Below are 26,490 nucleotides of genomic sequence, written 5' to 3' on the forward strand. Positions count from 1 at the left end.
AAGTATTCCTTTAACTTAGCACCACTGCAGTGGATGAGACCTGAGGAAAAATAAACACAGCTTATGCCCGAACCTCAGACAATACCTCAAATTAGGGAATGAAGTGTAAGTGTCACTGATGAAGTGCTTTGAAAGAAATTTGAACCAAACGCAGTCAGTTTCAAGTAGGACATTTTTTTAAAGTGCATTCTTCTCCCAATTCATACAACTCTTATAAGTTCTTTCCACCTTGTTTTTTAACTGCCAGTCTCCTCTTCTAGGTAACTACTTGAAGGGAATTATTTTGGCTGGTTCAACTTTATACACCCAGGGCCGATCAGTGTCTGATACATATGAGGCACACAGATGTCTGTTAAATAATTACAAAATGCTCTGAATGACAGAGAACGAAGACACAGACAGTGGAGAATTCCAGATAATGGCATTTTTGTAGGACTACCCATTCCCTGACCTCATAAGGGCCACTGCCTGGGCAACCACTAAAGGGCCCCTTATCTAACTTGAATGGGCTTGCCTTTACAAGTCTGTTGAATGTCTGCTTTTTTATAGGTCAGGTTTTAGAGAGGAGAAGGGAAAGACTGATTTTTAAGAAAATGTCCCTAAAGGGAAGAAAAGAACATAAGTTGGTTCACTTAAAAACAGATGTACTGAGACTCTGAGAAACAAGGCTTTCCTCTTTCAAAGGCTATTGAGGAGCATGGGTGAATCATTAAAGCCACAGGGTCAGTGATAACTCACTGAACTGTCCTTTAATTCATAAATATAGGTGATATTAAGAAGCTAGAATTCAGAAGTTGCTTTGGAGTTAAGAAGTAAAATTAGAAGCAGTCACAGCCCTACACCAATCCCAAAATACCTATTATTCTATAATATACTTACAACATGTTAGAATATAATGTTTTGTTAGCTAACTACTATCATGAAAAAGGTTTTTATGGGGAATAAGTGTTGTTCCAACTTGGGAAATCAGGAACATTATCTTCTTTCTCAACCCTGAAAATGAGAAAAGGAGCTACCCTTAACACCTATACAAGTGGAACTCTCAACTACTTTCACAGTCTCGGTGGAGTTAACAAATTAACATCTTCTGTGCTTAACTCCCCCATTCTCCCAACCTTCCCATCTCGGTGGGCGGAGGCAGTGGTAGGGGTGCACAGACAGCAGGCAAAAAAAAGACAAAAGGATGAGGTTCTGCACAGCAGTGGCTATTCCTGGCAAAATGAGGCATATATAGCACAGCACTATTTTATTAGGGATTTCATTAAGGTTAAATCTCCAGGAATGAGGGAGTCAGTCAGGAGGCATGAGGTCCAGGAAGCCTCCTCAGATTTCATAGTGAACCACCGGCTCAGACTCTTTGGTGGGATCGCCGCCTCGTTCCAGGTACAGATTATTATAAGGATACTGCTTTGGCGCCTAAGGAAAAAACACAGGTCAGTAAGAGCAACATGCATCCAGCCAATGCCTGGCCACATCCCACTCTGAGTTTAATAGTCATGCACAGTAATGGGGGTGCAACAGCCTCTGATCAGACCCAGCTGGGCTTGAATGGCAGAAGAGCACTCCTCTTCCCTGCTCAGCCCAAGGCAGAAAGAAAGCCTAGACTGTAAGACAAGTGGTGCCTACCCTCTCTGTGTGTGTGTGTGTGTGTGTGTGTGTGTGTGAGAGAGAGAGAGAGAGAGAGAGAGAGAGAGAAACAAGGAAGAGCACCAGGGAGAGTTTTCTAAATGAGACGATGCATCCATCCATCCCACTCTCTCTCGGGGTCGAGACAGACTCAATCTCCTTTAAGTCACTCAGCCTCTAATGGTTCCACCACTAAAGTGGCCTAGCAAATGAGGCGTGCAGGAGCAGCAGTGGGGGAAAGCACAGAGGAGACATGGCTGGGACGTGCTTTAGGGGCTGCTGGCTTTACCAACAAACAGCTGTCAGAGAACACAGCTCAAGGGGAGAAGAAAAGGGTGATGTGCTTACAGAACTGAAAAATGGAAGAGCCACACTGTGTTTCTTGCTCTCCTGAAGTGAAGTTAGTGCTCACACCAGCCCTGTGTGCACTCTCCAGCCTGGGGCCCCTGGGGCTTGGTGGGAAGGCTCGTGTCAGTGCACACAGACATACCAGCTACCATCAGGACATTGATTACCTCTGCAGAGGTAGCACTGAGCAGCCAACTGCAAAGACAGCAGCTTCCCTGCTTTCAGTTCCTTTCCTTACAATCTATCCTGTAGATTACTCCCAGATTAATCTTCCTAAAAACCCAGCTTTTACCATATCATTCTTCTGTTCAAAAACCCAAATGGCTCCTGGCTGCGCGGAAGCAGACCAAGTCATCACCGTATCCCCAACACCTACCATAGGCTGTACCTGGTACACCGCGGGGCTTCAAAAATATTTGTTGAAGTAATGTGTTACTATACCATCAAGTCCAAATCCCTTAGCAATGCAGTAAAAGTTGTCCGACCTAACTGATCAGCTCACCTCACAATAATTTTTAACACAGCAACTTCCACACATAATTTCCCAGGACATCAGAATTATCCACGAAGTTGTTAAGTATTGATTCTAGAATTCCACTTGGAGCTAATAAATTAGGTTCTCCAGGAAGTGGAGCCCAGGAATCTGAATTTTAGCAGCTCTCCAATAGTTATCTAGGAATTATTTTATATGCTTATTCCACTCCAGCTAACTCACTCTCCTTTTTCTTCCTTCATTCTGTTTTTCTTTTGCCCCAAATTTTCTCTCCAACTTCTCCCCACCGTCTAAAATATATCATTTTTAGCATCTAGTTTAACCCTTCTCTTTAACAGCACTTCATACACCTTAGCACATACAGATACAAAAACTATGCCAAATTCATATGTATTTGTGTTCAAATGGTGCTTGTCGTATCATATATCTCAATTTTCTCCTTATTCAAATTCAACTTTATTAAAACTAAACAATATTTTTTTCTGTCTTTTACAGTCTCCAAAATATAACTGTCTATGCTTGTAGTAAATTTTTAATTCCTTCCAATACCCTTTAGGAGGTGCTCTTCACACCTCCAAAGAGGATAAGGCTTCAACTCTAGATTCCATAACTCTTACCTTCAAAGATCACTTGGTGAAATGATTGGTAAGTGCAGTCCCCAAATGGCAACTCTAGAGACTGGCTGACTTCCACATTCTTATTTCTCACAGAGTCCTTAACTGTTTTTTCTCACTCACACTGACCCAAGATGCAGGCATGGAGCAGTGCTCTGGTACTAATGCCTGCCAGTGTGAAGGCCCTCCATAGGTCTTACCAGGAATCCAGGGTTAGTATTGGCCAGATCCCTATTCCAGTGACTTCACTCCCTCAGAAAACAGGGCCAAGTAAGTGTGTCTAAGAGAGGGAGCACTTCTCAGATACTCACCACCGGCTGGTAGGTGGGACACACCTCCCCGACCCAAAACATGAACAGCATGAAGGCCACGAAGCCGAAGAGGTGCTTGCACATGACATCCCAAGAAACAGGTGTGGGGGACGTGTCCACACGATTCCTGATATACATATCTAGGTCCCAGTGAATCTAAGGCAGAAAGGCAGATAACTGTCACATATTGCTCTTCCTGCAAAAGGCAGGCAGTCCAGAGTGATCAGAGCCTGCTACAAGGCTTGACAAAAGTGTTCTACTGCCCCAGGCAATATGCTGAGAGCCAAGTTACTCTGGCCCCCAAAACTAGATGCTAGTTTCTAGCAGGGTTTTGCTGACCAGAGACAGCTCCATCATTGAAGTTTACAACTTTCACAACACAGAGCTTGTTAATTCCCGGAAATCCTATTCTAAATGCCACACATGGAACCTCAGGTCTCAGATCAATGTATTTTCCTTCCTTGTGCACAAAACCTTTGTGTTACTTGGGCAGAGAAGTACTATTTGAGCTAAAGAAAGAATCCCCAGAAATACATTAGAGAGAAGGAAGAAAGGTTAAATGGGATAGGGTTCTCTCACCGGTTCACCCCAGTTCATTCTCAGGTCTGGGTGGTCCCATTCATACCACGGATCCCTCTCGTGCTGTGAGCGGTCAGGGAGCTTTGGGTAGTCGCCATACCTGAGAGACAGCAAGAACTTCTGGAAGAGGCTCTGAGCACTGTCTCTCTCAGACAATTCAGAGTCTCCTCATCTCAAAGAAACCAACTAACTGTCTCACCCAAGGACAGAAGAACTGATTTTCACAAGATCTCAATTTCTAGTCACTAAGCATAGACCCCAGAAGTCCAAATTGTAATGAAAAGTTCATGTCAAACTCTGAAACATTATAACATCATTAGCTTTTCTTACCTTCTTTCAACAAAAAGAAAAGTCACATAATATATATGTTAGCTTTGAAAGAGCATTTAATTATCTATCACTCTGATTTCCTCATTAGACAGAAAATGAAACTAGTTCAGGGTCTGAACCCACACTCACCCAGCTAATTGAAATAAAAACAAAAAGGGTACAGATTTCTTGCTAAGTTGGGTCTTCCCCAACAAATCCAGGTTCAACTTATACAGACGGCTACCAAAGCTGCTCTTGTCCACAACACAATAAAAGATATAGGAAATAATGACAACTAGACATATATCACAGAAAATGACTGGGAAACAAGATGAATAGGAGCTGCAGAGACCACAATAGAAAGAGTGATGCTAGGACAGAAAATGAGAGTGCTGGTAATCACTTCAGATAATTAACCATAGAGATGTTCTGCGGCTATGAGGGGCGGGGGGAGGATGGGTGAATAACATCGCTTGGTGTAAGGGAGTTGACTTTAATCGGCTTTACCGTCTCTAGGATTTCCACAGCCCCAAGAGCAATGATGTTTTTAAAAAGAGAATCATACACAAACATAGAGTACTCCATCTACAAATAAGGTTCTCGTGACAGGAGTACAGTTACCGCCGGGTCACGCGTCTGGACGACAGCACCTGAGCCCAGCAGATGCTCAAGCCAAATGAAACCTTGCGCTCTGGATAGAGCCAAGGAAGATTCCTGCTATTCAGGGGTCCTCAAGGGAGCTATTAAAATCTCGCTTCCCCATTTGAGGAAACAGCTCGAGCCAAGGAGAAAATTGAAGTCCTCTCGGCTGCAGCTGCTCACTCACCCCCCTCCCACCTACCGACAAAAGCACCTACACCGTTGATTCTCAGGGGTCATGTGAAGGTTCGGGTAGAAAAGGGCCGAGCCACCAACCCAGCCGCCTTCTCCCATCACTACCCAAGTGATGAGCCTCTCTCTCTCACCCCATGCCATCATCCGGGTACGGCTCATAGTCTTCCAACCGCATATTATACTTCTTGGCGGCGGCAGCCCTTTCTTCTGGGGTATTGGGATAAGGCCCCGGGAGCATGTCCTTGGTAATGTGGGAGGCTGGAGAGCAGACGAGGGCAGGTGAGAAGGAACCCGGTTCTGCCTGCGGCTCGGAAGGTATCAAGCGTCGGCGGCTGCGGAGGCCCGAGCGACATCCAGGTACCAGCGAGACCCTCCACCCGCTTTTCTGGATATACCACCTCCACCTCCGCCCTCCAGCCCGGACATGGCCGCCGCGGTATCCACGATACCCATCCTCCCCCCGACACACCAACCCTCAGGCATCCCCTTCCCAGACTGAGGCCTCGCCGGCTCTCGCGGACCTGTCCGTGCACACAGCGGCACCACATTCCGGGCTGCCCTTTGCAGCCATCGGACTCCCAGGACCCCCGCTCTGGCCGCCGCCATCTTGACCTTCCTCCGGTTTCCCTCCGCACATGCGCAAAGGGCTGTCATGGTGGCTGAGCCGGGCCAAACGCGACCGAGAAAGCAGGGAATGAAGAAAGGGGTCTTAGGGGTTAAACATGGCTTAAACAGTGCTGGGAAGCCAGACAAACAAGATGTGCAGGTGGATAGAGGCAGAGAGGGAAAACTGGAAGGGAAGAAATCCAAGCAGGTCACTGCTTTGACATTTCAGATGTTGTGTCTCTTTTTTCTCCCTCAGTTGACTTAGACGCATCCCAGGATAATGAGGACTCAGAACCTGAGCATCTCATGTGGACAGCTGACCCACTTCTCCTCGGAGCAGTACAAGTAAAGTGAGCCTGGGTTAATCTCTGATTGATTGCTTTTTTTTCCTTTCCTTTACTGGAACTTGCTCCATTCATCCCCTGACGTGATCATTCTTCAAATTCAGCCCTTGGTCTTCCATGTTTTTGTTCCGTTTTCCAAATTGGTTGATCCCTTTCACTTAGATGAATAAGTGTACAGCAGATAAACTGTACAGCAGATAAATCGGCCTGGAATTGGCTCCTCGTTTTCAGTCCGTGTTTACGTATGAATGTTCCAGTCACCTCAATCCGACAAATGTAAAACCAATCCTATCACCAGAGGCGGCTTTTCGAAGCCTGCATAAAGCCCCAGATTTGCTAGGATAAATACCTTTTAAACCGGAACACAAGGAAGAAACACTAGGTTAATAATGGGAGACATTATTGTGTTTGCCTATTAATATGTTTTTATTTTATTTACACACGTGGAATTTGCATAGTTTACACAGTATAAACATGTACATCATTGTTTTGGAGCAGAATCCATTATTAAGGACATTCTCAAATATATTTCAGAGCAATAAAAACTGATGTATACTATTCGGTATATAAATTTTGGGGAAGGCTAGTCACAGCAGCTTGCCCTCTTCTAAACCGAGCATCACTAGCTGATGTTCAGGATAACTGGACACTACCCACATTCAATCACTAGGAAGCCCTGATCTAGTTTGGGTTAAAAAAACAGCTGTTTTAATTTACTTATATATTTTTGTTAAGATATAGTCTACATACCATAAAATTTACTACTTTATATAATTAAGTTATTTTAGTATATTTACAAAGTTGTGCAATTATGACCACTAATTTTAAAAAATTTATCATACCCCCCCAAATATTCCATACCCCTTAGCATATTTCTTGTACCCCCTCCCCTTGGCAACCATTAATCTACTTTCTGTCTCTATGGATTTGCCTATTCTGGACATTTTATATAAAAGGAATCACTTAAAACATTTTCAAGGTTTGTCCATGTAGTGGCATGTTTTGGTTCTTCATTCCCTTTTATGCCTAAGTAATATTTCAATATATGAGTTATAACATTTTGTTTATACATTCATCAATTGATGGACATTTGGATTATTTCCACTTTTGACTATTATGAATGTTTCTGTTAATATTCCTATATATAAGTTTTTGTGTGGATGTATGTTTTTAATTCTCTTGAGTATATACCTAGTAGTAAAATTGCTGGGTCATAGGGTAACTCTATGTTTACTTTCCGCAGAACTACAATACTGTTTTCAAAGAAGCTGCACCACTTTATATTTCCTTATATTTTCACTAGCAGTGTATGAAGGTTCCAGTTTCTCCACATTCTCAAAAACACTTGTTATTGTCCATCTTTTTTATTATAGCTATTTTAGTGATAGGAATAGTATCTAATTGTGGTTTTATCTTGCATTATTCTGATGAAGATATTGAGCATCTTTTCATGCACTTACTGGCCATGGTACGTCTTCCTTGGAGAAATGTCTATTCAGGTCCTTTGCCCATTTCTTAATTGGGTTGTCTTTTTGTTGTTGAGTTCTTTATGTATTCTAGATACAAGTCCCTTACCAGATAAATGATTTGTTGTAAATATTTTCTCCCATTCTGTGGACTGTCTTTTTACTTTCTTGATGGTGTCCTATGGGGCTCCATTTTTATCCTGAAAGGTATTGGAGTTTGTCAAAAGCTTTCTCTGTGACTGTAGGGGAACTCACTAGATGCAGTAGGGCTCCAGCAGCAAAGACATCTGGGAAATGTTGGACTCTTAACTCTCTGTACCTTCAGGCTTGGCTGATTACTTAGAAAACTGGAATGTCATCCAAAGATATACATCATGCCCCCAAGAAGGAAGTTAATGAATGTATAGAGTGTGGATGACTGCCTGATATCATCTGTTAACTTAGGAGTGTATTGTTCATTCTGGTGGTCTACAGTGACTACCCACCATATGGTTTTACTTTTTACTCCATCTGAAAAAGAGACCCTGTTCTGAGAGGGTTGTAGATTCTTCCTGGCTGGCCATTCCTGGGAGCAGCTGCTTTGCCCGTGTATGTAAGTGTTAAAGCTCTTATGAATCTGAATAAGGCTAAGTGTCAATTATTCGGAATTGATCCTGAGTTTAGATTTCTAGGGCTTTCCCCCAACAGTATCCATTCAATTGATCATGGTTTTTTTTTCTTCTATTAAGATTGCTAATTTTTGGATGTTGAACAAACCTTGTATTCCTGTAATAAATCCCACTTTTTATATGGTGCTGGATTTGATTTGCAAGTATTTTGTTGAAGTTTTTGCATCTATATTCATAAGGGATATTGGTCTGTAGTTTCATTTTCTTGTGATGTCTTTGTCTCGTTTCGTGTCAAGGTAATGCTGGACTCAGTGAATGATTTGGAAAGTGTTCCCTCTTCTATTTTTTGGGTGAGTTTGTGATGGATTGGCGTCAATACTTTTTTAAATGTTTGGTAGGTGTCAATGATGGATTGGTGTCAATACTTTTTTAAATGATTCACCAGTGAATCCATCTGGTCCTAGGCTTCTGTTTGTGGAACATTTTTTATTCTAAATTCAGTTTCTTCCCTTTTTATAAGTCTATTAAGGTTTTTCTATTTCTTCTTAAATCAGTTATGATAGATTGTGCCTTTCTAAGAATTTTTTTCATTTCATCTAGGTTATCTAATTTTTTGACATACAAATGTATGCATATAGTATTTCCCTATATGCCTTTTCATTTTTGCAAAGTCACTTCTTTCATTCCTGAATTTAGTCATCTGAATTTTCCCGGTCTAATTTATTTGTAATTTTTCACATTAATATGTTCTTGTAAGAATTCAAACATTGCAGATAAAAATTAAAGCCTTGATTGACACCCCCACCCTCAAACCCTCCACAGAGGTAACCCTATTATCAGTTTGGTGTAGCCTAGTTACTATGTAGCATAGTTACTATGTAGCATAATTACATAGTTAAGCCAGTGTGTTGGTTTTCTATTGCTGAATGACAAATTATCATAAATTTAGCAGCCCAAAATAACACAAATTAATTATCTCACCTTTTCCATGAGTTTGGAGTCCAGGATGGGCTAGTCGAGTTTCAGCTCAGGGCCTCACTAGGCTGAAATCAAGGTATTGGTTGGGGCTACTATTTCATCTGAGGCTCTGTCTTTTTCCAAGCTCAGTAGTTGTTGGCAGAGTTCAGTTCCTTGCAGTTGTACGAGGACTAAGGTCCATTCTTTCTTGCTGGCTGTCAACCAGGAAGAAGCCTTTCTCAGCTCCTAGAGCCTACCTGCCATTGTCTGCCACTTAGTACTTTGTTTCTTAAAGGCCAACAGAATGTCTTCTGTGGCTTCAAATCTCTCTCACTTCTGTCTCCAACCTCTAGACCCAGATTTAAAGAGCTAGAATGATTAAGTCAGGCCCACCCAGGGCAAATCTCCCTTTTAATAAACTCAGTGAACTGATTAGGGACTTTAATTACATTTTTGCTATATAACAATCTCATTTCAGGAGTGCTACCCTATTATATTCACAAGTCCTGCTCGTATTTAAGGGGAGAGACTTATATATAGGGCTTATTTACCATGGAATGGAAGTCTTTGGATTCATCTTAGAATTTGACTTACGACATTTTATAATCAATTACAAATTGTTTGAAAATGTGGGATGTTCATGCTTGGCAACTATAATAACATTGGACCCATAGCAAAATACCTTTAAGTGTGAGACATAGTGACACAGGCAGAAAAATCAAATGGTACTAAACAAACAAAAAAACCCGTCTTCGATTTTTAAAACTTTCAACTTGTCATAATCTTTTGGCAGGGGTCTTCAGAGAAACCTATGCTCAACTTCTATCAATCTGACAATTGCTTTTCCTTCTGGCTTGCTTAAGTAGGTCAAGAGTTTGCTCCTCTCCCATCCATTAGTGTAAAATTTAATGCCTTATTAAACTTGCCTCCTTCTTTGCCTTTTGTGTAGGCCTGGACACATCGAGGCAGCAGTAATGTTTTGTGAATTGGTTAACCACATTAGCAAGCCTTGAGACTAACATCTGGCCCAGGTCTTCGGGGGGCGAAATTCAGGAGTGTACAACTGTTGGTTACCATTGGTAGGAGCGCTCCCCCGTCTCGGCATCGCGTTTTTAGGGTCTGTGGACCGCTCTCTCTCTCGCAGCTCATCTCTATGGTTTCCGTTGTGTTTTATCCGGAATAGGCGGAGCTTCCGGTTCCGGTAGGGCCGTCCCTAGCGGCGGAGATGGCGGCTACAACGGCGGAGGCTGCGGCCTCAAGCTCTGGAGGACCCCGGGAAGAGGCTGAAGCTCCCAGCCCCTCCTGGAATGAGTCCCAGCTGCGCAGTTATAGCTTCCCGACCCGGCCCATTCCGCGTCTGAGTCAGAGCGACCCCCGGGCGGAGGAGCTTATCGAGAATGAGGTAGGGGGCGGGACCGTGTCCCAAGTGGCAGCGGGGGAGGGAGTAGGTTGGGAGGAGAGGTTAAAGGCGAACGTTGACAGAAGTAAGGAACTGGCCGGGTGGTGGACTGAGGCCTAAGGAGAGCTGGAGAGGAAGTCGAGAAGAAATGGGACTTGAGGGGTTCGTGTTGGTTAGCAGGAGAAATTATTCTGGAGTTGGGAAGTAGGTAGAACCATGGAACTAGACTCCACTAGCTCCTTGGGACGACTTCTTTTTTTATTTCCATTTGCTGTTTTTGCCTAGGAGCCTGTGGTGCTGACCGACACAAATCTTGTGTATCCTGCCCTGAAATGGGATCTCGAATACCTGCAAGAGAATATTGGCAACGGAGACTTCTCTGTGTACAGTGCCAGTACGCACAAGTTCTTGTACTATGATGAGAAGAAGATGGCTAATTTTCAGAACTTTAAGCCAAGGTCTAACAGGGAGGAAATGAAATTCCATGAGTTTGTTGAGAAACTGCAGGATATACAGCAGCGAGGAGGGGAAGAGAGGTAAGTTCCCAGATGACGGTTTTCTGTTGACTGTAAGGCATAGCTTTTCCTCTCCTGTACTTGAGGGTATGGAGGAGTTGGGTGAGTTTTCTAAATTGAAAGATGAGGGATGCTGATCTTGAACTCTGACTCTCTGCTTTTTGTCATCTTTCACAAAGTGAGAGTCCCAGTTGCTTATAAAGGTCAGGTGATGAACGAAATGAGTGAAGTTGCGTACATTCAGTGAGGTTGAATGTATATGCCCTGTTCAAAGTGAGATGTCATTATTTGACTTGCTTCCATGGGAGTTCAGTTTTCAGATTGCCAGATATGCTGATGTCTCAAGAGAAGCCAGAAATCAGGATTTTTACTTTAAATTTTTTTGACTTTTGAATGTGCACAGCTAATTCAGATTTTTAAAACTGCTGCAAGGAGCCAAACAAAAATGTTTGTGGTTGGATTTAGCCTTGGGATGACCTGTTTGCAACCTAAAATTTTAAACTGGCTGGGGATAGTTCAAGCTGAAAAGTTGTATAAATTGTTGTGATTCGGGGTGAAGGAGATCGAGATCCCCTGTCTTAAGGCTGATTAGATTGAGAGGGGTATGTTGATGCTCCCCCTTGCACTGATGACAGCAAGCACAAGACATACACAGGAGTGATTCTTCCTCTGCTTTTATCGCTATTATGAGGATAGCCTCTTAGGTAAGTCCCGGACAGCATTCCTTTCCACCATTGTGCCTGAGGAATTGCATTCACTGAGGACTTCATGGAGAATGACCATCTCTATCACACATTTGGTGCCCAGTCCTGGCCTTCCTGCCTGCCTTCTCTTTCCGACTCTGTTAGCAGTATGCAGCTGAGTGAATGGATTTACTGTATGGAAATACTGTATGTATCATTTTCCCTGTCTTCCTGACACTTAGCAGTTATCACAATGATGGGACTTTCATTGAGAGTGTTCAGAGTATGAGCTATGGTTGAGCTGTTATTTATGTTTTATTTTAAAGGTTTTATTTACTTTTTAGAGAGAGCGGAAAGGAAGGAGAAAGAGAGGAAGACAAATATCTATGTGTGAGAGATAAATCAGTCGATTGCCTCTTGCATACCCCCAGCTGGGGAACCTGGCTGGCAACCCAGGCATGTGCCCATATTGGGACTCTAACCTGCAAGCTTTTGGTTCACAGGTGGGAGCTCAATCCACTGAGCCACACACGAGCAAAAGACAGGTTTAGTTGGTCATTTTATACCTGAATTTTCTTAAAATTAATAGCGTGCTCGTGTACATGTGCACACATGCATCCAGCATTCAGGTTGAGAGCTATTTAAACAGTGCTGGTGGAGTGTAAATCCATTTAATGAACATGTGCACTGGAAAGAGCATAAGCAAGACACATGGATCCTCTGGTTCCCCAGTCACTTTAAGTTTCTTATCTCCTATGGTGAAAACATTTTCCCTCACTCTGAGTGTAGCCTGTACTCTGGGTGATTCAAGGAAAAATTTCTCCTGACTGCAAGTTGTGCCCTAACAGCTGACCAGCACCAGCCAGCTTCACTGCATGATGGTACAAGTTGTGATTCTGTAGTAAAGGGTATTAGCATCCTCTTTGAGCTCTTTTGAGTATTTATTGTTAATATGACAGAAATTGTTTAGATTCAAGTTTCATGCGTGGTCTTGCCTCTTTTAATCTCTGGGGAGAGTCCATAGGTTGCATTCAAATCTTGAGGGCTCCTTGTTGCCAAACAAGTAGCTAATGTTTCCAGCTTAAGATTTCTAGTTAATGTTGCCCTGGCTTGTGTGGCTCATTGGATTGAGTGCTGGCCTGCAAACCAAAGGGTTGCCAGTTTGATTCCCAATCAGGACACATGCCTGGGTTGCAGGCCAGGTCCCCAGTAGAGAGCACGTGAGAGGCAACCACATATTGATGTTTCTTTCCCTCTTTCTCCCTCCCTTTCCCTCTCTCTAAAAATAATTTTTTTTAATCTTAAAAAAACAACAAGATTTCTAGTTAGTGTTGCCTTAAATATCATGTTGTAGGCACTGAGATACCTTTGAGCCTTTTGAAGTCAACATTCTCGGGGCCAGGAAAGGGCTGCTTTTGTATTTGCCTTCCAGTGCCCTTATTAATGTGTCTTGGGCTTGATTAAGTATGTCTAGGTTTTCATATACTTTAAGAAACTTCTGATAGTCAGGTGTGTTAGGAGCCCTGGGCCTGCAGAAAGCCTGATGAAGCATCTTCCTTCGATTGTAGAAGGCTGCTGTAGAGAGGTGGCTGAATCAGTTAAGATAAACTAGACTTCAAGCCAGAGCTCTGCAACTGTTTCTCTCACTCACACTACATGTTCATCACTGGTCACCTGGAGGAGGCTCTTCTCTCACATGATCTCTTTCACTTTGGGACCTAGATTGCCCCAGTAGTTACTATCTGAAACTTTGCAGTTGCTGTGGCAGAGGGGAAAAAATATGGTGGTAGCATGGACTGACTCTTAAAATTATAGTTTGGAAGCAACACAAGTCACTTCTGTGGACATTTCATTGGCCAAAGCAAGTTAAATGACTTCAAGAGGGTACAGAAGACTACCTCCCACAGGGGAGGAACTAGCTCTTGGTGAACGGTATTAACATGATCTATTACAGTGGTCATGGAGGGCCAAAGGGGATGATCTGGGCCCTGACAGTCTCTGGGGCAGACTGATTCATCATTCCAGGGTCTGTGGGTAGACTTGGAGGAATCTAGGAAAGAAATTGTATGAAAGTTCTGTCTGTGTGTGCATTTTATGAGGAACCTTTCTTGGATTCTTAAAGGATTTATGCTGTGACCCAGAAAAAGTTAAGATTACTTCTTTAAAATAAGAAGTTGTGCTGGATAGCTCAGTTGGTTAGAGCATCATCTCGATATGCCAAGGTTGTTGGTTTGATCTCTGGTCAGGGCACATACAAGAAGCAACCAGTAAATGCATGAACAAGTCCATGGTTCTCTCTCCTTCTCCCTCTCCCCTTCCCCTCCTTACCCACTTCCTCTTTCTCTAAAAAATCACTAAGTAAAAATAAAATGAGTTTGGTGTTGAACAGAGTCCAAAGAAGGATGGGTAAGGATTTGGTCCTGTGAGAATCCACGTTGGTTAAGTTTTGCATGACAGCGGTTATTCTCTGTGGGAGATGCTGGTGTGGGTCTGGGCTCAGATTTCCAGGTGTGGGGAGGCCATGCCAATGGACCGTGTGTACATGCACTAATGAGATCTTCTTCTTGGGGAACATAGGTTGTATCTGCAGCAAACACTCAATGACACTGTGGGCAGGAAGATTGTCATGGACTTCTTGGGTTTTAACTGGAACTGGATTAATAAGCAACAGGGAAAGCGTGGCTGGGGGCAGCTGACCTCCAATCTGCTGCTCATAGGCATGGAAGGTAAGACATCTTTCAGAAAGCAGCATAGCTGGGAGTCAGTCATACAGACCTGGTTCCTAATCCTGTGTTCCACCGTTTGCTCTTTGACTTTCAACAAGTGACTTGACTTTCTCAAGCCTCAGCCACCTCATCAGCAAAATGACCATGAGAGTATCTTATAAATAGCTGTGAAGATGAAGTAAGATAATTTATGTTGTCTTTAAGCTAGTTTCATGCACACTAAAAAAAAAGTCCCCTTTTCCCTTCCTCAGATGCTGCGTGAATGTGTATACTCAGATACCAGGAATCTCTGAAATACTGCTGTTCTCTTTCGAATGTGCCTGTATTCAGAACATTTTTATCCCAGTAGAAGAGGGAATGTATTTTTCCAATATAAATTGAATCTTAACTTCTGAAAAGATAATACATTCACAGGGTTAAATTCAAAAGGTATAAATAGGAATGTAATGATAAATCTCTCTGCCACTTCTATCTCTCAGGCTCCCAATTCCCTTCCCTGGAGGCAACATGTGTTATTAGTTGTTTGTGTATCCTGCTTGAGAATTTTATGCATGCACAGAAAATATGTAACTATATTGTTTTGGGTTTTAATCTTTTGAATAAAAGGAGAAGCCTTTAAATTCCAGTCAGAAGAAGGAGAGAGCCACTTACCTCATTCTTATTTTTATTTCCAGAACTACCTCAGTGCCAGTCCCTTACTTAGTAAATGGTGACTAAATTGGGTTGAACGAGGAAGCAATTACTCATTGTCATTCACCACTGGGCACTGAAGTCTGTTCCTCCTTTGATTATCCTTTCTTCAGATTCACTGCATCTTAGGATTGATCCTTAACCTGTCCCTTTGAAACCAGCTCTTGGTTCACCTGCCAGGAACCATTTCTGGTTTACTTGACTCTGCTTTTCTGTTGCCTTCCTGTCTTGTGTTAGAGTGCAGGAAAGCAGAGCCATCAGGTAGAGTTAAGAGAGCAAATGCCCCTTGGGGGGCACATAAGAAGGCAGCTGTCTTGGCCCACCCAGGCAGACCCGGAAGATGTCTTCCACACTCCATGCCCTGCGGAGGGCCTTAAGGATTGTGCAAAGGATGAAAAACAGACATGGCCCCAGTTACAAAGAGAAGGTAGAGCATACTCACACTATGGCAGAACTAATTCAAGGTGACATTTAAAATAATTTGCCTTGTTCAGGTTACACAACACTCTTTAGATAGCTGATATGCTTACCCCTGTGAGAATCAACAGCCCCTGTGTTGCTCTAAGAAGTGTTGCATCCCACAGGTGTGTTGAAATGGGAGGAAAGGTTGAGAATTTTTACACTCCAGAAGAGCTACCCAAAGCAAGTACGTATTCATACAACTTAAAAATGACTGGTTAATTCCATCAAAGACCATGCATACATTGTTGATACTAGTCATTTCATTTGTTTCTAATTCTTGCTTTGCTACCCCTGAATTCTTGCCCTAGTCGTTAAGAGTATAAGTATATATATTACTTTGCTAGACTTGTATCATTTCGATGTGCTGTTGCTTCCAGTAAGAGCAGTAGCCATTATTTAAGAAAGTCTACATTGCTAATTGATGCTGAATCCTTACTGCTAGACTTATTACTGATTAAAAGTGTAACACCTAATTTGCTGAGAGTTGTAATTGCCATCTCCCTGGTTCTGCCTGATATTTTTCATTAGGAACTCTTAGCTGGATGGGCAGGCTGCACTTCTCCCCAGCACTGCGCCCTGTGTTCCAGTCTGTGCAGTAGAGCCACTGCTCTGAATAAGAAGATGTTTTTCTTCTTACAGGAAATGTGACGCCTGCTCACTATGATGAGCAGCAGAACTTCTTTGCTCAGATAAAGGGCTACAAGCGATGCATTTTATTCCCTCCGGATCAGTTCGAGTGCCTCTACCCTTATCCTGTTCATCATCCCTGTGACAGACAGAGCCAGGTGAGCTCGTATGATCTGAGAAAGAGAACTCCCTGTGGACCCAAGGCTGGCACGTCTTCCCCTTCCCTGTGGTGGTATGCCAGGTTTGGACAAACTCAGAATAATTTCACGGTGTAGCTCGTAACAGGGTGGGGCAAAAGTAGGTTGACAGTTGTTCACATGAAAACTAATAGTAAATGATAATACAAGAATAAACTCTTGTGTTTCCTATACTCACAACTGTGAACCTACTTTTGCCCCACCCTGCATACTCCAGGTTCCCATGGCAGTCCCCAGGCAATTAGAAGTATAAATAGCCCTGTAGTAATTTCTAGAGGGCTGACCATAGCGCTGCTGCTGCTGGAGGCAGGTCACTCTGTGGTTGGACTTTAAGTTCATGGAACAAAAGGCATTCTATCTCTATTGGTTTTAATAATTGTTTTGTCAGGGATGCTGCTTTTTGATGAAAAGGAGGGCAAATAGAATTGAGATATATCACTTAACGTTTTTTCTGGATTCAAGTCAGGTACAGGTTGACTTTGTTGCCAACCAGAAAGGTCATTTTCTTTCTTGAGGCAAAAGCTGCCTAGCTACTTCATGTAGGAGTCTTGACTGGTTGGAGTGTGCGTGTGGAAGAAAGTTCTGGACGGTTTGGGTGAAGGATGGGTCCTAATCGCACATCTCTGCAGGCAGTGAGTAGGTTTTCGAACCTACGAGCTGTGATGACTGGCTTCTGACCTCAGGGTCACTGAGGCCTGGGATTCTTTATTGCTCAGCATTTGAATATGGCCATATTCAAATGTAAGGATAATGTAAAAAACATTATTCTTACATTGTTTAATGTATGTTTTGTTTTCTACTGGATATAAATTTTAAAGTAATCTTTTTTCTTTTTTAAGGTGTCTTTTTTTGACTATCAGAGTAACTTGCGCATAGTAGTTAACGACAAAAATTTGGTGATTGACCGACTTTTTCTTTCTCTCGAACCTCTCAGGTGGACTTTGACAATCCCGACTACGAGAGGTTCCCCAATTTCCAGAACGTGGTTGGTTACGAAACAGTGGTTGGTCCTGGTGATGTTCTTTACATCCCAATGTACTGGTGAGGAGCAGGCTAGGACTGGTGGGTTCTTGGGGGTGTATTTTCTCAGACTCTTGAAAGCCTTGTCCGTATCCCTTCCGAGCTGGGGCAGGATTGGTCTTAGGTGATGAACAGGAAGGTTGGCACATCCAGGTGTGAGCACGCTGAACATGGGGGAAACGATGACCCTATCTCTAGCCCCAGGGTGTGTTTGAGAGGCTGAGCGTAAAGATACTATCTTCATTATTTCCCCTAGCTGGGCTCTACCTAGTTCTCCATCCCTCCCTTTGAAAAGTATTGGTGGCAAACAGGAGGCTATTTATTTTCTTGCAGGTGGCATCATATAGAGTCATTACTAAATGGGGGGATTACCATCACTGTGAACTTCTGGTATAAGGTGAATATGGGTTTTTTCCTAGGTGGGACTGGGGTGAAGTAGGTGTAATAAATTATTTGGGAGCAGGGTGGGGAGGTTGGCTATCTGTGAAAGTGATTCCCAGGTCTTTGGAAAGATGAAAGGGGTGGGTTTGAATTGCGTTTCTTAGAAGGGGGGATTCTACCTAGGAATAGGTGACACTGAAGCCTTCTGTTAAAGACATTGCCTGAGCTGCGGCTTCCTTTGCAGGGGGCCCCTACACCTAAGAGAATTGAATATCCTCTCAAAGCCCATCAGAAAGTGGCCATAATGAGAAACATTGAGAAGATGCTTGGAGAGGCTTTGGGGAACCCACAAGAGGTATGTGGCTGCCCCAAGGTGGCATTCCCATGGTTCGTTGGGCAGTGACCAGGGGAAGTCAGGATTGGTGTCGCAGTCTCCACAGCTCCTCTGTTTCAGTATCTGGTGTCCTATCCATAGAGGTTACTGGTATGTTCAGAAAAGCCTTGTTTTCTGGTGAGAGCTGGGCTTGACTGGCGGATCAATTATAATCTGTTCCATGCTAGTGGTAATGTTCCCCATGGGGCTTGTGTGCCAGCTGGGAACCCCTGAGGGGATTCTTCTGGAACGGGACTCAAGCAGTAAAGCATCTCCTCACTCTCCCAGCTGTGCCGAGGCTGCTCTCAGTAATGTTGCGACCTGCTTCCCACACAGGTGTGCCAGTGGCCCACTTGTGTGTGTAATGCTCTTGCCTCTATCCTGTGGTTGGCTTCAGCATCCAGAGGACCTGTGGGGTTGGGAGTTAGCACTCGCCTCAATTTCAGGTGTTCTTTTCAGGATATAAAGGCACTCAACATTCTTGAGGCACATTTAAGAAATGTGCAGACACACACTCTTAGGTGTCTGACCTTCTGTCCATTTGGTGCTGCTTACAGATACAGGATATTGTGAGAGGGAAGGTAATACAAGGTGGACCCAGAGTCAAGGGCCATGCCCCAGATCACGGGGTTGACCTCCAGGAAGAGACCTGGTTAGAGGGTTTACAAGATTGAATGAAAGCCTTATCCCTGCTCTTGGCTGGACATCGCATGTCCCCAGACATACCTATGTCTGGCTCCAGGGTCAGGGAACAGGCAGTTCTGACTGACTCCTCATGTCTTTTCACAGGTGGGGCCCTTGTTGAACACAATGATCAAGGGCCGATACAACTAGCCTGCCAGGAGTCAAGGCTTCCTGCCAGGTGACCGCTAGCCCATCTACACTGCTTCATTGATGAGGACAGGAGACTCCAAGCACTAGTATTGCACTCAGCACTTAATGGACTGGACTCTTGCCATGGCCCTGGAGGCAGGTGTTTGGGGCAAGGCAGGGTGGTTGGCACTCACTCACATTTGGAGGAATTCTATACCCTTGCCTCTGTGCCCCAGCACCTTCCCTCCATACCCCTCTAAAGTCCTGCATTCAGTGTGTGGAGTTCCAGCTTCTGGTTGTCATCATGTCTGTGTGTGTCAGTGTGTCAACCTCAGGATGTGTGCATGTGTGTGCATGCACACGCATTGTGTATCTGTTCCTTACACCCTTCTTTCAGGTCAGGACCCCACATCTGGCTCTCAGCTCTAACTCCTGCAACCTCTGTGCCTCCGCCTGAGAGAGAGGAGATGCTCTGGGATGCCCACTATATCGGGGCTGCAGGACCAGAGCTATCCTGACCTTTAGGTCAGTTGGCTTCCTTCAGGTTTCACAGAGTCAGGCTCTGGGCTGTGTGGGAATGGCTACTGGGATTCTAATGGGGAGAGTGAAAAGGAGGCTTGCTTTGAGGGCCTGGAGAGCTTTCTGTGAGAGAATTAGGTTCCAACTTGGACCTTCATGCTCAAGCCATATATAGAAAAGAGCCTTGGGAAACAAGAGCCAAGGATTATGTAAGATTAAAATTTGAGACACATACCATTCTCTTTCAGCACCAGCTCTGCTCCCTGTGCTGAGTGCCAAGGGAGTCCCAGCAGTGGCTTCTCTGAGTTCTAGGGGAGCACAACTCCACAGGGTATGTGTGCGTGCGTGCACACTGGCCTGCCTCTCTGCTTGCCAAGTTTCTCTGCTGCTTAATCTCATCCAGGGGGTGGGTACACAGTGCGAGCCCCAAGGCAGTACCCCCTGACCTAACCTAAAGAATTGAAACTCAATCTTAGCCATTGGACGTTGGTCAGGACTCACTGCAACCTGCCTGAATGAGGCTGGCTGGCTAGCCGCCTCTGCCCAGGCTACATCCTCTGTCTGGGGAGCTTCCTGGCTGAGGAGAAAAAATGGGGTCTGGCTTAGGCAACTGAGTCACCACCTGTCACCCACCTCACAGCAAGGACAAAAATGTAGCCTTGTCTCTTAAAGCCAGCGCCTCTGCCGGCCCCACAGCAGTGTTTCACAAACCCCCTCTCAGGGCTGCAACTTAACAACTGGGCAGCTGTGCACTGCACAACTCAGCCATCATTCACATCCGTTCAGTGGGATTGGGGCCCCTGGAATTGGGCAGTATGGTGGGCCTGTGTCTTGTCGCCTCCACTTCCATCTCCATGTCCCTTCTCTCTGGAAGGAAAGAGGAGTTGGAGTCTCTGGGTTTATATTTTTCTTTTTCTCTTTTTTTTGGCCAAAGGTTTACTTCTGGTGTCTGAGCTATGGCTCTTACCCCCAAAGCTCAGTTTACAGTTACAGTGCACTGATGGACTGCGAGGGCCTGTGTGTGTGTGTGACCTGTGTGTTTCACGAGGGGTGTTCATCTTTAGTGCTCCATTCTGGGGTTCTGTAATGCAGTGTGTGCACAAACATGGTACCTTCTCAAGTGTAGTTCTTTCAAATACAGCCAATGCTGGGAAATGTGATTGCAGCGATTTCCATCCCTCCGTCTCTTTGGGGAAGGATAAGTGCACAAAGAAAACAGGGCATATGGAGGATGACCTTGACTACAACCACACTTTGAAAGACAACAGATTGTTTTTTGACCTCAGCAGGTCTGCTTCATTGCCGACTCCACCTGCAAAGATGTGGGTTGATGTACAGCAGGGAAGTGTGTGCCACTCAGCTGGTCCTTGCTGGGTGCGATGCTGACATAGGTTGTACCTAAGGGGACAGAGGGGTATACCTGCACAGGATTGGTTACGATCCTTGGGTAATATAGTAGTAACTGCTGATTATTGGACACCTAATGTGTGTGCCTAGTGCTTTTATCTTTGTTTCTCACTATCCTACAAGGTAGGTATTCTCATTTTACAGCCAAAGAAAAGGGCTCAGAGAGGTTAAGCAATCAGTGGCAGGATTCCAACCTAGTGCTATTTGGCTGCAAACCACCTGCTGCTCCTTTTCAACCAAACTGTTGCTTCTTTTACCTCCTCCCCTGTACTGCAGGCCAGCCTCAGCTCTCACCCCACTGGTGTTGTCTGGTGCAGAAGATAGAGCACAGCGAGAAAGCTTTTCTGGGTTCCATCTAAAGACATCTGGGGAAAACTTGGAAGCCATAAAATGAGTTAAGAGTGCTGGAAGGAGCTATGGGGAGACTGAGCTCTAGATCCCATTGTGTTACTAGTATGTCCTCAAATAGGTCCCATAATTTGTCCAGCATGCTTCTGCATCAGTAGAATTGAGCTAGGTGACCACTAAGAACTTGGATTCATGTTCTGCGCTCTCCTTTTCCCCCCAAGAAGAGGTTGAGGCTCTTCACTTAACTAGGTTAGGGCATTTGGGCTCAAATTCTCATTGGGGCAAAGGAAATATTTCTTCCCTGTTGCTGATCCCTGTTGTAGAGGCAGATACCATGGGAAGGTGGGGTTTGGGCCCATATGGAGGTTGGCTATGTTGCATGCCCCCCTTTTTACACCAGTAGGTACAGAGGAAACGACTCCTGTGAAGTCAGATATTGGGGGGTCGGAGTTTGGGGGCTGGAGGAGGAGCCGTTCTGGGCATTAGTTGAACAGATGCCCAGGATGCCCGGGGGAGACCAGCTTCCCCTACAAATCAGAGCTCTAAATTACAGGGTTTTTACCAGTGCGAACAGTTGGGGGAAGTCGTCTGCTCTCATTTGCGTAATGGTTTCTGTCACTGGTGATTAGACACAGGATGAAGGAAAAGAAATTTGACAATTAGGAATGAGTAATCATTAATCTGTATCTGTTAGCAGACAGAAAGGGGGAAGGACCCTTATTGGCCATCCCAGTGTGGGGGAGACTCTCCTGTACCCCCCAGAGAATCTTGGGTCACCTACCCTTTTATTGTATCCACAAGCAGACTGAGCTGGTGTTTTTTAACACCAGAAAGAGTAGGTGGGCCCAGCCTTGGCTGGTGTAGCTCAGTGGATTGAGCATGCGCCTTCGAACTAAAGGATCGAGGTTTGATTCCTAGTCGGGGCACATGCCTGGGTTGTAGGCCAGTTCCCAGCGGGGGACACATGAGAGGCAACTATACATTGATGTTTCTCTCCCTCTCTCCTTCCCTTCCCCTCTAAAGATAAATAAATAAAATCTTTTTAAAAATCCATTCCTTAAAAAAAAAAAGAATAGGTGGGCCCAGTCCCCAGCTTGAGGTGGATACAGGAACACATCTACGGGTGTGAGCCAGCATAGAGAGACGGGTGTGAAGAGCAAACAGTGGGGCAGAGGAAAAGGTATAGTTTTGACATGTGCTATTTGTGAGAAGTGCTTCTGTAATCTACTCCCGACGACCAGCCAGTGGAGAGTGTTTGTTACGTTCCAGCACTGCAGAGTATGGAGAGAACCTGGTCTCTATGCACTAGGAGCTTCTCAGTTGAAGAAACCACGTGAAACAACCAGAGGTTATGAAACCATGCGCTGGTGCACTGTGAGGACGAAACCAGAGGCTGTTGAGGAAAGAAGAAGATCAGTAAAAATCAGATCTCTTCTTCCAGGCTCCTCCAAGTTCGTGGACTCCACAGGGAGGGGCGCTTCCCTCTAAGCTGTCCAGCCACATTGGTGTCTCCCACGGAGGGCACTGAAGCCCCCGCCCAGATGTGTGAGCAGGTGATGAGATCAGCTTAAAGGCTGTGTCTTGGATGTGGAGAGTTCCAACTTGGATCTTCTCAGGTCTCCACATTTCCTCTTCCTCTGCGTCTCGGTGCAGACTTCAAGGACAATATTAATTTGTATCAGTTGGCAGTTACTCCTGTTTGACGACCTGTACGTAGCGGGGTCCTTAGATCAGAGGCTCCCTCGAGTATTGGGTACAGGCGTGGCAGTAGGATGGTTGTCTTCTCAGAATGCAAACTTCCCAAGGATGGGACAACTCTTTGTAAATTCCTTATCTTTGGCTTCCCTTCACAGTCCAGTGCAGAGTTTAGTAGGGCTGCAGGGAATGGCCTTCAGCTTTAAAATAGACCAGTTTTACTCAAAACTGTGGATGCTGGGATGCACCTAGAAGTGACTCATCGGGTTCCTGAGGCCCTGGCTTAATTTCAGCCAATGTCCCTCTTTCTTCTTTGGGACATCTAGTGCTTGTCCTCCCATCTCTGCCCATGTCTCTGGTGTCCCTGCAAACAGTCTGCTCTAAGAGGTGTTCCAACTTCCCTTTCCTAGAGTGCCCCCAGTTTCTCCTACTCAGCCTTTCCCTGCCCAGTCTCTTCAGCAGCCCCTTCACCTAGGCCCTTTTTCCTAAACAGTTGCCCTTCTCTCAGATGTTCTAGACTGCAAGTTTGTGGATAGGCTTTCTCCAGGATCTCTCCGGGGTCATTGCTATTTTAACCTTAGAGTCATCTTCCTTTTCTGGCGTGCAGTAGCTCTGGTTACCCAGGGTTTGTCCATTTGTTTTGTGCATGCTCTGTCCTCTTGTCATTTTCTGTATCTTTTCTAACTCGAGTGGCTCTTACTGCTTATCTTAGCCAGCTCTCTTTAATCCTCACAGGTTTGGGGGAAGCCCTGCTGAAAACTTAGTGCATTTCTGGGGGACAAAGCCTTAGACACTGGCAGCCTTGAGGCCCAGGGGTGTATGGTCGGTGATGCCTTCAGAGACGGGTGAGGAGAGGGTACTTAGAGAGTTGTGAACAGTGGCGAGCCAGTGAGGGGGGCTGAGCAGGAGACTGCAGGAGTGGGACTGGGCAGGCCAGGGTGGAAGAACCAGAGATTGTGTTTGTGCCTTGGGGTCCAGCATGTCATGGATGGGGGGCATTTTGTGGATGTCTCCTAATTTCTCAGGGGGTTTTGGCAGTGCTCTGAGTCACTGAGGTTAGCTTACCTCTGCATTTCAGTGTTTGCCGGAAGGAAAGAGCATGTCGAGTCATCACGGGCCAGGAGTGGAGATCTTAGGTGAGAAAGGCCCTGGAGGCTGGGGCAGGAGGCCACAGGGGCGCCGCCCAGTGGTCAGCTTATACCCAGACTATCCCTTCACTCCACCAGGTGTTTGAGGACGGTAACTGATTAGGAACCTCATCATCTTCCCTACCCAAAAGTTGGTCTGTGGGTAACATTTTGGGCAGGAGAAGGTGTCCTTTAACATGAATGTGAAACATCTTAGCACAGTGTTTAAAAGCACGGACTTGGGAGTCTGATGTCTTTGGTTCTGGTTTTTAGCTTTACTGCTTTGCCAGCTGGGTTTGACCTAGTTGATTGACTTAACCTCTCTGAATGTGCTTCCTCAACAATAATGGTATGTGTGGTGGAGAAGGGGGGTGTTAAAAATATCTACCTCAGGGTAGTTGGCATAACCGAAACAATGTAAAGCTTTAGCACAGTGCCTGGCAAGCACTTAATAAATGGCATGGTGGTGGCAGTGATTCTGTTATTACATGACTTACTCAGAAACTTGATTTCAGTGACTAAGGTCTCCAGCGATTCCTTCCTTCTCAGTGAAAGCACAGGGAAGGGTAAGGAAAATACCCTGGAGAAACACGTGTTGCGGTGTTGAGCTGGGGGCAGACAGAAGAGCCTCTGTACCGAAACCTGCCCTAGAGGGAGGGGAAAGGGACGTGTCAGACGTCTGCTCCCTGGTCAGCTAGACTCGACTGTTCTCCACACGGGGTGGGGGGGCAGATGGGGTGGGGGGGCCAGGGCTATCGGCGACCGGGCTCTCCTTTGTGAGGGGGGTGAGGGCATCTGGATGAGTGCGCCTCACACCTGGAGAAGCTGTTGCCACCCTTACACTGTGAGACCCTGGCAGTCAAATCCGGCCCCCTTGGTCCAATTTTATCCCATACCTTTCTGTGTACTTAAGCTGTGTGCGCTAGGGTCGTTCCAGGACAGGAATTCCAAAGAGAATGCAGAAAGATACAAGACGGGGATCTTAACAGCCACCATTTGTGGAGTGCCTCGGAGCATTTCTGTTCCAGACCCGCGCTTGTTCTTTCCCATGTGCTCTCCGTTCAGTGGGGGGCGACAAGTGGGCAATTAGCATTGCAGGTGCACAGAGGATGTGCACCTGACAAGCTCAGGTGTTCGAAGTAGGCTTCCTGCTGGAAGTAACATTTTAAGCTGATAACCTGCAAGATAACCAGCCTGGAAAGTGGTAAAAGACGTGAATTTCTCCTCTGACTTGCCTCTCTCCCAGTCCCAAAACACACACTCTGCTCCTCCACGTTTAAGGGTTTTGTTAAATCACTCCTGGGAACGAACCACCAGCCAGGGGATGGACCTCAAAAAGAAGAAAGCCCTTTGGTTAGCCACAGAAGTCTTTGAAGATCATTTTGGTTTCTGGTCCAGGTTTGGCCTGGGTTGTGAGTGGACTGGACTTGGTCATTTGTCATCCTTTTTCAGAAGACTAACCTCTGGAGTTACCCTGCCACCCTGCTTGGAAGAGCTGTTGGATCCAGTTATTCCCAACTTGGCCTGAGATACATTCTGGCTGCCTGGAATTCTCAGCCTTTTCTACACTGAGATCCCATTGATCTCGTAGGTTCTGCCTGCCCCCGCCCCCAGACACCCCCTCTCCCCACTCTGAACCAAGCCTCTCTACAGTTCCCCTCTGTAGCCACTCACATCCTCTTGCCTCTGACCCTGGTCCCTAGCCCATAGGTGAAAAAGACCCCTCTCTAGCTTATGCTAAGTTCTCTCTGAACTACAGGCTATTCTGTATTCTGTAGTCACCTTGCATTCACCTATTTGCTTCCAGATTTCTTTGGCCTTAGAAAAAAATTGCTGTATTTTATTCAGTTTCCTTAAAACCTATTCACTTGGTTGTTGAGGTTGGTCCTGCCCTTCAGGGAAGCTCTGCTGCTTAACCAAACATCTAAACTAATCAGGGCTAGGTTTTTATTGCCTTGAGTATTACAGAGTGCAGTGTAGGGTAGTGGTTGAGAATGAGGGCCTGGTGTACTTGTCTTGGCCTTGAATCCTAGGTGTGTCATGCTGAGTGACCTTGGGCAAATGACAAACTGCCTGAAACTCATGTATAGGGATAATATGAGCTACCTTGTCAGGGTTACATGAAATAAGGTGTGTTAAGAAAGCCTCGGCAGAGTAACTATCCATAGCGAGGGCCTAGTCATCATTGGCTTCCAGCGGTCCCAACCCTGAGGTCCTGCTTCTAGTATCAGGGCAGGTTTAGTCATCAGCTCATCAGCAGAGCAGAGGGCTGAGCGTGAACTCTGCTGTTTATGTTACCTGTCCCTACTCCTTAGTGGTTCCTAAGACTAAGGTAGCACCTCCTTCACTGGGGAATGTTCTTCCAAAATGTCTAATATTAAGAGTACACAAAACACTGTCAGTGAAAATAGAA

At 45.2% G+C, this 26,490-nt stretch overlaps 2 protein-coding genes across 2 annotated transcripts; one reads left to right on the plus strand and one right to left on the minus strand.

Annotated features, from left to right (window-relative positions):
- Nucleotides 1-1,231: 1,231 nt before the first annotated feature.
- NDUFB8 (NADH:ubiquinone oxidoreductase subunit B8) lies at nt 1,232-5,759 on the minus strand. The gene is made up of 5 exons (XM_037159408.2): nt 5,636-5,759; nt 5,246-5,372; nt 3,972-4,071; nt 3,393-3,548; nt 1,232-1,416 (listed from the first exon to the last, which is right to left on the minus strand). Exons 1-5 carry the CDS (start codon nt 5,718-5,720, stop codon nt 1,324-1,326), a joined length of 561 nt encoding a protein of 186 aa, XP_037015303.2. The 5' UTR covers nt 5,721-5,759; the 3' UTR covers nt 1,232-1,323.
- Nucleotides 5,760-5,981: 222 nt separating this feature from the next.
- Nucleotides 5,982-24,561, plus strand: HIF1AN (hypoxia inducible factor 1 subunit alpha inhibitor). Its single transcript, XM_037159407.2, has 9 exons — nt 5,982-6,070; nt 10,279-10,497; nt 10,780-11,030; nt 14,270-14,418; nt 16,210-16,355; nt 17,329-17,435; nt 17,748-17,811; nt 18,040-18,150; nt 18,958-24,561. The coding sequence occupies exons 2-9, from the start codon at nt 10,321-10,323 to the stop codon at nt 19,000-19,002; spliced, it is 1,050 nt and encodes a 349-aa protein (XP_037015302.2). The 5' UTR covers nt 5,982-6,070; nt 10,279-10,320; the 3' UTR covers nt 19,003-24,561.
- The last annotated feature ends 1,929 nt before the right edge of the window (nt 24,562-26,490 follow it).

The sequence above is a fragment of the Artibeus jamaicensis genome, unplaced genomic scaffold, assembly GCF_021234435.1.
Source record: "Artibeus jamaicensis isolate MK-2021 breed Jamaican fruit bat unplaced genomic scaffold, CSHL_Jam_final contig_490, whole genome shotgun sequence".
In the NCBI taxonomy this organism is placed as follows: Eukaryota; Metazoa; Chordata; class Mammalia; order Chiroptera; family Phyllostomidae; genus Artibeus; species Artibeus jamaicensis.